Source organism: Ptychodera flava, chromosome 3, assembly GCF_041260155.1.
Source record: "Ptychodera flava strain L36383 chromosome 3, AS_Pfla_20210202, whole genome shotgun sequence".
Taxonomy (NCBI): domain Eukaryota; kingdom Metazoa; phylum Hemichordata; class Enteropneusta; family Ptychoderidae; genus Ptychodera; species Ptychodera flava.
The window spans coordinates 23,760,788-23,772,902 of record NC_091930.1 but is presented as its reverse complement, the minus strand read 5'-3'; the positions used below and the strand labels follow the sequence as shown (position 1 = coordinate 23,772,902).

The 12,115-nt window shown below is 36.3% G+C and overlaps 1 protein-coding gene across 1 annotated transcript in view; it reads right to left on the bottom strand.

Moving 5' to 3' along the window:
• Positions 1-12,115, bottom strand: part of LOC139128537 (cell adhesion molecule CEACAM5-like) — a 48,078-nt gene that overhangs the window by 14,658 nt on the left and 21,305 nt on the right. The window contains exon 9 of the mRNA XM_070694305.1: positions 11,661-11,789. Coding sequence (XP_070550406.1) covers positions 11,661-11,789 — 129 coding nt within the window. The remainder of the gene's footprint in view (positions 1-11,660; positions 11,790-12,115) is intronic.

Here is a 12,115-nt window from a genome sequence, read left to right as displayed (position 1 = left end):
TATTAGATAGGATCCTAGTCATCTTGTAAATCGTTAATGTTCAGTGGACAGCTAAACACGCAGTACGAGACCACTGATAATTCTATAATATATTGAACGCAAAACATTGGACCACGTGACCGAGCGTAGGTGACTATTTGCTCGACATAGGGAGGACAAATAGTCTTCTGCCTCGATGCTATAAAGTTTGGGCAATAATGTTGTTTGGGCTAAAATGTTTTCTGTACATGCCTCTCTTACATAGTTTACACTCAAAATGTTTGGGTTTACACACAAATGACGATAATTTGCTTCAGTTACATATTAGCCGACAATCTTAAAAAATTGAACGATTTTCCTCATCGAATAGTGCATTGATTTATATTAATCACTGTTATGCGGTATATCAATTTTTAAGCATTATGTTGTTTAAACAAATAATTTCATGTATTTCCTATGTTAATATGTCATTTGATGATTTTAAATCCCGAAGTATAGTCGTCAATTGTAAATTGTTCCGGCTCACTTTCTGCATAAATATACGAGGACGTAATAAATGTACTGTCCGCGGGGCGCTTGAAGATAAACTTTAGATCGAGATGCGCACATGCCTGCATCATAAGTAAGTTGACCGGAGTTGGCTTTGCTAGGGTATGTACTCCTCCAATTCTCTGCTGACCTAATGGGTGTGAATATATGATCCGAATTAGCACAAGGGTTGTATATGATCTTTTGGTTCCAATGTTACGTCACATTTAACAAAACATCATTGTCTGATCGCAAGTATCAAACTACTTCATTATTTCCAAGAAGCTTAAAACCTTTCATCATCAGAATATTAAAACGTATGTTCCTTGTGAGTTGATTCAGCTAGTAGCCAGAATGTGATCTGAATATTTCATGTCAATGATATATTCTGATGAATTTCATTACTAAACATTCAAATACCTCACAATATTGACAATTTATCACCTTTTTCTATGGGTCATTCTTCTCTCTTACTCAAAAAGGAAAAAAAAAGAATATCCAGTGACGAAAAATCCTGTAAAAAAATATGCTGATTTCTTTAGATGAATTTGAACACCTGTGACGGGCATTTAATTTGAGCTGAAAGGATGATTTTTGACATAAAAGTCTATTACCAGCTCTACACTCAGCATAAGCGCCGCGTATTGACCAGGCGCAATAGTTTGCTCTTAGTTTACACTATTATATCCTGCCTGAGAGTCTCTTGCCGTCTTTTGAAATCGACACATTCATGTATAACATAAGCCTGTTGTATCTATTCTTGATCTTCAAATATATTTTGTTTTGTTTTTAGATTTTTTTGGTCCTTTCTTTGCTTAAGATGTACAAATACAGCTTTTTATCTCAATTACACAGAGTATGTAGCATTTTGATATCAGACGTCACGCCGTTCTGAGTTTGCTTTTGTCGATATTATCGTTCAGCTTAATTTACCATCATGGTGAAAACTTAATTCAAGTCCATTTAACAGATAAGGGGAGTGTCACTTTCAAGGGCAAAGTCTCAACAGGAGTGTCAGTGTTTTTTTTTCCGCTAGGAAGGGTGCCGTACGTTGTGAGTTCGAATCCGATTGAAACCACCGTATTTTCTACCCAGGGTTGATGGCTCTGCTTGTGGACAGAAGTGTTCCCGAGCCTGTATTTCGCCCAGTTTCAAAACAAGAAATTGACATTTTTAAGCCATAAATTTCTAGTGGTAATAAGCTCAGAACCCCCGTAAATTATATATTTTCCAAACGCCTAGATATAGGGAAACAGTTTGGGCACAATAGTGTCACCATTGTTTATATAACTATCACGTGACAGGTAATTTGCATAACCTTTCAAAATTCGGTTTTCCCTATGTTTTTTTACAATGGTTTGAGATATGTGGCTAAAATTTGAGTGAGTGCAAGCTGTCCTAAGGATCATCCAAAGTGTGTCTCAGAATATTTTTTAAACTTTCTTAAGCAATTTTTATGCTTGAAAATATCCAGAGCGGTGAATTTAACCCAAGTTTATTTCTTTCAAATTGTGCTCAAATAAAAACTAAGCAAGATATAAAAATCTGAGACACACTTTTGAAGAGCGTTGTGACAGCTTGCATTCCAGCAAGTTTTAGTCAGATGTTTTGAGCTATTGAGACGTAACATAGGGAAACCGGATTTTTGAAAGGTTATGCAAATTACCTGCCACGTGATAGTTATGTAACAATGGTTACACTGTTACTACCAAAATCTTCCCCTCTATCAAGGCTTTCGGAAAAGGTATAGTGTACGGGGTTCTGAGCTTATTAATTAATTATTAGATTAAAGAGGTCAATTTCTTGTCTTAGAAACTTAAGCGATGCATTTATTGCTTCTCTTCGATAAAATTTGTGTGTGATATGTGATAGTGAGCGTACGAGTGTGAGTGCTTCACGAGCTCTACCGGTCCCAGTCAGAAAAATGTAACATGGTAGATCGGTTATTGAACCATTCGGTTTGAGATTTGGGATTCTGCCGAGCGGTTTTGGCTGTGGCTTCTTTTCTAGGTGACCGGCTGCCGTACGTTGTGCGTTCGAACCTCATTGAAACCGCCGTATTTACATAAGCCTCACTGATAACACCTTCAAAACCTGCAATCGTTCCTTAACAAACATGTATGAGAACAGTATTGGTACTGACTATGAATGTTTATTTGGACCAGGGCTTTGATGTATCATGTTCAATTATTGACAAAACATCAAGTTGCTCTAACATAAGCAAGCAATGTAATCTTTATGTATCAGAAAAGCTGCACATTATCTACGCTGATAAATCTACGTTTTGAAACAACCGCTCTAAGTTGGTTTCAAAATGTTATCACCGAAACAAATATTATTTAGCGAATTTTAACACTATCTGAGACTAAAGTATATGGTAAGTCGTCCAAATATAAATAGGACTGAAGGTCTAAGGAAAACTAAGTCAGAAGATTTCGAGATGCTAGAAACTTATTACACATAATCATTTTGGTCATAAAATAACAATCTGCTGTTATTAAGTATAACGGTCTGCTGTTAGCATCGATCACTGTAATCTTCCGAGTCCATGACGACAGATTTAATCTCTGTCTCTCTCTTTGTATCTTTCTCTCTGTGTGTTTCTATCTCTCTCATTGATGTATGCATGCGAGCTGTTTCATGGTTTACGAATGTCTCCGCTCAAGTAAGTTGATGCATGGGTGTTTGTATCAATCAAGCCCAAAAGTAAGAAAATGATCAGTTATCTTTAAAAACCACGCAATTTGATTGATATTGGCCTAATTATTGGAATTATTAAATTCTTTAAAATTAATGTCTGCCTAAATCTTGACGAGTTGAGTCACGTGACTAAGTCTGATATTTTCCCGCCAAAATTTATGTCTTTATTAATTTTAATATTCCAACCGTAACAAGTTACATTTTCTTGATTTTCTTTGCACGTTTGGAAACAACATCTACATCTATCATATTCTTTCAAAAATACATAGCACTCATGAAACTCTATCTATACTTCTTTCTGTTATTCAAAATATTCATGTAAAACGTCAAAAATATTGTATTTGTTGTTTTTTGTGAAGAAATGTTTTTCAAAATTCAATAATTTTGCATCTGCCACTAGTGCTAACACAAGTTCCTATCCCATTTTACATTAATTGGTCATAATATTTTCAATATTTTGATGTTTAACGGTTGGAATATTCAGTTATTTGCAATATACAATTTTGGCGGGAAAATAATAGATTATGGTCACGTGATCTGACGTAGGTAATTTATTATGATTAATTTCAACTTAATCAAATGCAAAAAAAAATTTTTGGCAATTTTCACAATTTTCTGACCAGGTCTGATTAAAAAGTATGTTCAAACTGATTTTACATGTATGTAAGCCTATGCCCATGCATTAACATACCTGAGCGTAAAAATACTTTTATATTCATGGTGACAGGCACTTCTGTTTACCCGACATAGGCTGAAAGATTTAAGGCTCATGCTAATAAAGCTGTGTTAAGTAAAATGGATTTAGTTAACAGAGTACTTTCATTTTGAAATGGCATTTGAATTGTCACCATACATCATTGAGAGTCCGATTATCTGTTCCAAGGGCGCATTCTATTTTAAACTTTGATATTCACTTGGTTGGGTGAGCTGCAATGATGCATACTGCATCTGCTCTGTATCGGCAGGCTGGCTCTTACTCTTCGGCTTAGGGCTACCAATCGAGCCGAGATCCACTTCATAATCGCCAATGTCTATTTGAGGAGCTGCCTAACCAAAGAGAATACTATTAGTCTCATAATTTTGCGAAATTATATGTCATGAAAAAAAGTGTTGGATCGAGACCAAGAGTAGAGTCACAAGCTGGGACGAAGTTGTAATAATTGTCGGATGTAATAAATTACCTTATAAAAAAACATGGATGCATTAACATCCAGAGTTTCAAAATAACATCTCACAATGTGTGGCGTTTTGTTCTTGTCGACATTTCTTGAAGTTTTTAATTGTCTCAATGATACACGAATAGTAATAACCACCTTGGCGACCGTTTTTTGCTATTTATTGTATTCTAGACTCTCTTGGAAAATTCTTCAGATTTGGTAACCAGAAACACAGGCAGAACATATGAAACGTTACAAAAATTAACAAACAGACAAAGATGCATTTTAAGTATAGATACCCTTCCATTTATTTATTTATTTATTTATTTTTTTTTTTTTGGGGGGGGGCGGACTTTATGTTAGCCATCTTAGTTTTTAGCATAAATTCTATATCTCAATGAAGTATTTATTGTTTACTCTGCGTTTACCATAAATGTGGTCTCAAATATACAATGAATGCGTAGATATTTTGCAAGTATTTAGACGCCTTTGTATATTTAGTTTGCGTCCATTTGGTCTTTTGTGTAGAAGTGTATGGTTGACATCACATTAATTATGATTTAATCGACCCCTTAAATCCAAGCACTTAATATAAAAAAATGTCGCCTTGACATACCATATGTCAAGACCATAGGAAACCATTCTGTAGCCAGCATTGATTTATGTCGTTCACCATATGCCTTATGATTTCGCTATTTGTGAATTACTTGTCAATAATACATGAAACCTCTCAGACACAAACATCAATCTTATGTAATGATATATGACTGTGGCATCCATTTTTCTGGCCATATTGGATTTGATGCAAATCAATGATCGCACAGGTCAGTCTTTAAAAGACAAGAACCTGCAAAGAACACCTGACAAACTGTTAGCTCAGCTCACAAAGCTGAGATATGACCGTTTACGTGCCATGGCGGCCATCTTGGCGGCCATGTTGAATGTTTCAAATGCCTAGGATTGCTACCAGGGTAGCAACATGCAGATTCTAATTGAACAGGCGTTAAAATACAGCAACCATCATGGACAATTCCGGGGTCAAATTTGGGTATTTTTGTACCTGCTCACCAGATAATGAATGACATTCACTTTTATGGACAATTCGAAATGACATTCTGGTAGCAATTACATCATTATGAGAAATATAGATGGTATGTAAATCAGATCACTTACTTTCGTCATTCGGCTGGAATTGAAATTCTCTCCACCAATATTCTTAGATGACTTTTGACGAAATTGCTCAACAGTGGATTCTGTTGATGAAAATGGTGTTATGTATGTATAAGTGCTTGTGTAAGTTTGTAGGCAAGCTGATATTAAGCACGGATAAAGAAAATCATCATTCTATTTGGCACTCCTGTCTGTCTGCAAATGGCCCCCTAAGAAAATCTCCCTCGACTGTTACATACAAAGTCTTTCCTCGCAACACTTATCAAAGTAAAATGCCCTGGCATGACCAGGTGACCTTCCGAAAGACAGAGAGTCGAACTTAAGTCACCGATGAATTCAATTTTCGTTAACCGCTCTGCAAACTGACGGAACATCCTATAACCTGATACTCAAGCCAAAACCGATTGTGATCTGAGGCATAAATAGCTGATCACATAACGTTGAAAGCTTCTCCTTACAAATATCCCGTACCATTACCATCAACAAATCATTTGATCAATTATCATCGATTTACCCCAAGGAGACGTTATGCTCCGGCTAAGGCATTGCTGCCGACCGTAATCGTGTGGATCACCCAATCTATTTTTACAAAGCTCAATAGCTATACGTAGACTTTGACGTAACATCTTTAAGAGTTTATTTACCTTTAAGGCAGTGAAAAAATTAAAAATAAATTCAAAACCATACACAGTTGGTTTTTGTTCCAAGCAAAATTGTTATAATTTCAGAAAAGGTCAAAGATGACGTGTCAAAGCGTCTATGGACGAAAAATAACTTTTTAGTTCCGTTTAATATATTATAGGGTTATTTACAAAATACGGCCCTGTATGGACGAGGGCTCAGTGATATATATTATTGCCTGAATACATGGGTTTATGTGCCCGAGAGCAGGTGACAATTTGCCCGACGCCAGGAGGGCAAATTGTCTCCTGCTGCGAGGGCACATAAACCCATGTATTCAGGCAATAATATTTTTATTACATGCCTTTCACAGTTAACGCTATATGACATTTAGTTACATGCAGGGCATTTGCAAACAATTTTACCATTATCGAGCTGCATCAAACAGATTTTAACGAAAGTCAAAATAGCAGTGCGCGCACTGATATTTTACATCTAGCGTTAAGCGTCTACTTTGACATCGAAAACGTCGAAGGGCTTCACCGGACCGGGTAACTATGGAAACCGGTCAGTACATCGTTCACACGCCCGCTAACTCCCCGGATGTTCCTATTCAAATCAATGCACATATTTGCACTAACGCCGAGGCATGTAATAAATGACTTATTTGACTCGCCTTCGGCTCGTCCAGTACGTCACTCACTGAGCCCGAGTCCATACAGGGCCGTATTTTGTGTATAACCCGATTATTATACACCTCCCTCCATTATCGTCCGTATAAACTAATTTTATGGTAAATTTTGAGGGATGCGGTACGCGCAATATGAGTGGAACGCGCGCGATCTACTGCTCCGTAGTACAAGTCCCTTGCGTTGGCACGAAGCCCATTAATGTTCAGTGCAGTACAAGCAAACTTCGCTAAATGTTTCAATTTAATTAGTTTTTAAAATAAAAATCATCGCATTTAGACTCAGTTTTGTGTTTAGCGTGTTTTAAACCTTATACTACCAATACATTTTGGTGGAAGTTGTTATTATGTCTATATTTCACCGTAAAATAGTAAATCCGATAATCGCTAGGTCAAAGGATCAAACAGGCGCGTCGCGCGTCTCCCGTATTCGGGACTCCGCGTACTATACAAAATACGGAAAGTTATTGGACTCCCATAGGTTACGGCAGTAGGTGTATAATAATTAATATTATGTAGAAGAGTGCAATTAAGCCTACTGTTAATGCCTCCGATTTATGCGAAATTCCACCACAAAATTCTATTATCTACGGCAAATTCAAAGGCAATTGTGAATTTACTGAAAAAAAGGAAAACTAGGTCCTACTGAAACGACATACATTGAACCGATCATAGCATAAGATACTGGTGCAGGTTTCAACATGCATTAACGTTGCCTGGCTTTATCACCATGGATCACATCTATATTCAAAATGGGTCATATATGTGTATATCTTCACTCGATTCCTCTTTTCCATGATGAACGTGTTGATAAGCCAACAAGGCACCGAGACAACTGTGTGCAGACCATTCTGCGTACACACCTATTTACTTCTGTACTGGAGACACATTTCTCCGTCATCACTGACGTTTGCTATTCATATTTTTTTTTAATTTTTATATCACAAGTGAAACATGCTTAGAAATTTGCCAGTACCTTCATAGATGGTGAATTATTTATATTTCAACGTGTCATTATTTGTGTAATGGTCATGTACGGTCTGAGTATGAGCCAATGAGAAAGCTTGAGACGTAATCCTACACGTGATCAAATAATTTCCGCTATAACACAAATATCAGTACAGTGCCCCACCAGTTTTCGTTAAAACATCTGTCAAACTTGTTTAAATCCATTGTTTTATAATAGCATTAACCAGGACGATGGAATGCATACATTTAACTGGAAATTACGTAATCAATAGTGCATAAAACAACTCTGAGCCATTTTATATAGCGGAAAATTGTTAAGTTTGAACAGGGAACTTTAGCTTCAAGAGAGATTTTTCCTGTTATTAGCACCGTGCATATAATGTATTAATTTTAGAAGCTTTGGGTCGCCAGATTCCGGTATGTATGGGACAAAGTTCGAATGTTGTCGACGATCTTGTCTCAGTGACAGCCAGATTCAATACCATGTGATTGGCGTATTTAACTCTTCTGCGCCAGGCGCTTGACGAGGGATGTTCCATTTCTTATCTCGTTTGTGTGTGAACAGCTTACAAAAAGACGAATTTCCAAGTATGGTCCTATCTTCTCTGACGATGCTATCGGCGCTGAACCCTTGTGTTGGGACCGAAAGTTTGCACTGTCAGACAATTTACTGCACTGTCAGTACTGTCAGGCAATTTACAACTGAACAACAGTTTTTACTAAATTAAAACATATTTTCTTGAAAATTCATAAAAAAACAATTCTTACCTGGAAATAGATCGAGATCATTAGCCTCCTATAAAACGTTTCGTTCCTGCCTGTGACTCGAATTAGTTGCGGGTATTTCGGCATAAGTGCTGGTATCTGGTCTTAAAACAAAAACATTGGTCTTAATTTATCTCATAAGTCCATTAATAAAAAAGTAGAAATCAATAACAATTATTATTTCAATTGAAAGTGAATGACGCAACTTACCCCGCATTGTCGTACTCTGCAACGAAAAGAAAAAAATGTTTTTAGATTTTTTTTCTGCAACGCTTATCAACAGACAATGTTCTAAACTTAGTCTATAGTATCAGTTCCTCTCTTGGATTTTAGAATGTCTTTCGGTAGGGTAAACCTAACTTTGAACAAGCTTTGCAGGGGTTGAATATATTGGCACTTCGAGATATTGAATAAACAATTTTGAACTGTCTTGTTTCATTATAGAACGCAGCGATAAATTTAAGGAATACTTGAATGATTGTATTTTTTTCTGTACTGATGTTAATACAGTATCGTTTAAGGTACCGGCCTCCAAATCTCACATTTTCATCTCCTTATCACCATTGTCAATAAATAATATGCAATAAGTAATCTGTTTTCAAACGTTGAAAAAGTTCAATTTTTCGATATGACATTTACCAAGGTTAAGTCAATCACTATTACTCGGATGTTGACAAATCGCATTTTCTGTGAAAGCACATTTTAAGATCTCTTTACAGTAATGTAGAAAGCACATCAGTGTTTTGAACTAACTGTGGATACTCTGTTGTGACACCTTCAGTTATTATAAAATAGTGGGCCGGAGGAATTTTAAGACCATCACGTTTTACAAAGTAAGACTGGGAAAGGGTCATAATTTAGATTGGTAAGTTTATGATGAATGTAAAATAAGAATAAGCTGCATAGGGACTGGACAGAAATTACAACAGGGAGGCTGTTGTTTGTCTAAGAATTGGTCACAATTTTTCACAAAAACAGTTGTAAAGGGTCATGAAATTTGACACATACCTTTTGAATATTATATATATATATAATATATATATATATATATATATATATATATATATATATATATATATATATATATATATATATATTTATAAAGGTGGCTCACTGCCGCCTCTTTCGGTAGCTTAACAATAGGAATGTGTTTTTCGTCCTACATTCTTTATTCGAAATTAGTTATCACGTTGTCCGTCCTAAGTTGTTATGAAAAGCTGAAAACTTTGTAACTGTCGGTAACTGTCATGTTGATTTTAATAGAAACCAAAAATGTCGTATCAAACAGCTGTCCGTAATTTAAGAGGTGACCGCTTTAATCAATTACACTACGGGTATATGACTACGATGGTATATGAACACTCTTCATTAGATTTAAACAAGCTCATTTTATCCATAAAATATCAAATATAAATTTGATAATTTCGTAAAATATGATAATTATTATTTTGAAAATGTTATACAAAGCTTGCACGTCCAATTATTTTATGAATGAATTTTCATTCAGAATGATGTTATAGTAAGTACTAAATAAATACCTTGCACTAAAAATCTATAGTCTTTCCTCTTTCGACGTGAATCGCACAGAAAAAGCCCTATGAGAGACGCTAATCATCCACAGGAGCAGCTTCGGCGTGCTCTAAGTTAACCATGACATGTACAGCTGAGCACAGTGAAGTCAGCTGTGACCCAGCCACGACCGCTTAACACAAGCGTATGAATTCTTGTAAAATACTCCCTCTCGTTCTTTCACAGTAATTATCATTCCTGAAAGGTTTCATCGCGGAAAACTTGGTCTGTGCATGTGATAAAGATATAATCCCCCGTATTCCTCACTCGTGTGTCTGCGTCTTGGACCCGTGATTCCCCGTGTAGCGGCCGTATCCCTTCTCACCTACGGCTCGGACGGATACTGACGCTATACGGGGGATCACTCGTCCGCGACGCAGCCAAGAATTTCACGAAACAATATTAATTTAGTTTTCAAGTTAGTCTAGGGGAAACTCTTAAACAATTGAAACAAATTGAAAACTTGCTATATTTGTACATTTATATGTAATGTTATTAAATGGTGACTTTACGATCAATAATAGTGCTCCCTGTACAATCACAAGCTGAATTATAAATATAGAAATAACGGGCGACGCGCTGACCATTAACGTTTATTTGTGGGCAAGGGCGAGAGGAAAGCCAAAAATTAACGGGCGAGGCTTGCCGAGCCTGTTAATTTGGCTTTCCTCGAGCCCGCGCCCACAAATAAACGTAATGGTCAGAGCGGAGTCTGTTATTTCCATTATATTATCAGCGAACCCAAGAAAACCGTCAAAATTTCCTAAAATTTCAGGAGCGAACAACGGCTGGGCCCCAGAAACTGAGCAATACGCGACGCACTGTCACGCGCGCTGTAAAAAATTGGCAAATCCTGAAATATTTGCAGAAAAAGTATCTCAACTTGACCTACAAGTGCTTCATTTTATTTTGTGATTGATTATGATTGTGTTTTAGCTGTAAAGTTACGATACTTTGAGATGTTAATCTTTTTATTCATATTCACGGGCATGTAAACGAACAATTACTGTGTATTTGTGGTCAGTCACGTGGTTCAGCTCGACCAATCAAAATGCGACTGGCAGGTAGCTTTTAATTTGAACAACCTATCGTACAGTCTGCAGTTGTTGAAAGTACTTATCAAATGCGAGTTTTTTTTTCAATTATATGACTTGAAATCTTGCATGAAAGTGATTTTTTGAAAAGATTAAAATGTAATTCGCTGAAAGTTCAAAGACTGAATAAGAAATTAATACAGACTGTGATACGCAGGGCGAGAGTAACATTTTTATGTGCATAAAGATTCGAGATGATCTCTTCTCTATAAGCCTATACACATGTTATATACTTTAGAGTTTGGAGAGGGAAGGGTCACATTTTAGAAAGGGGCATCAAGGGGAGGGCCATAGTTAAGAGTAGGGCATAAGAGGGAGGGTCGCATTTTACATGCAGCCAATAACTGAAGGCTTCCTTACTAATATATGTTGTTTCACTACTTTTAAGCTATCACAAGCTAATGTCCGTTATTCACCTACCTGTGTTGTTGCTTTGCTTCTTGGAAACACGTTTGTTGTAGAACAGAATTCCCAGAACAATTCCAACGATTAGAACCACAACAATGACGGTACATGTGACTGCGACAGCGATGGTGTCTGCATTTGAACCTGTTAAAGATGAAAATCATATGAACGTGCAATTAGAATAGCCATTTTCGCTTTGCAGATCAGAATTTTTAAATTCATTATATTGACAGAATAGAAAATCAACTAATTTACAGTATAGGTTATGTAAACTGTAGAGAGTATTCGTTACAGAAAGAAATTAAATGTAATCGTATTTTCATGTTTCTTAAAACATATTGCACAGTATCTATCAAAACAGTAAAGCTGACATATCATTACATATACACATATATCACTATTTGAAGATAAATAGGGAAATCTAGACCTATAGCGTTGATAAGTTTCATATCGCTTAGCACTTGTTAACT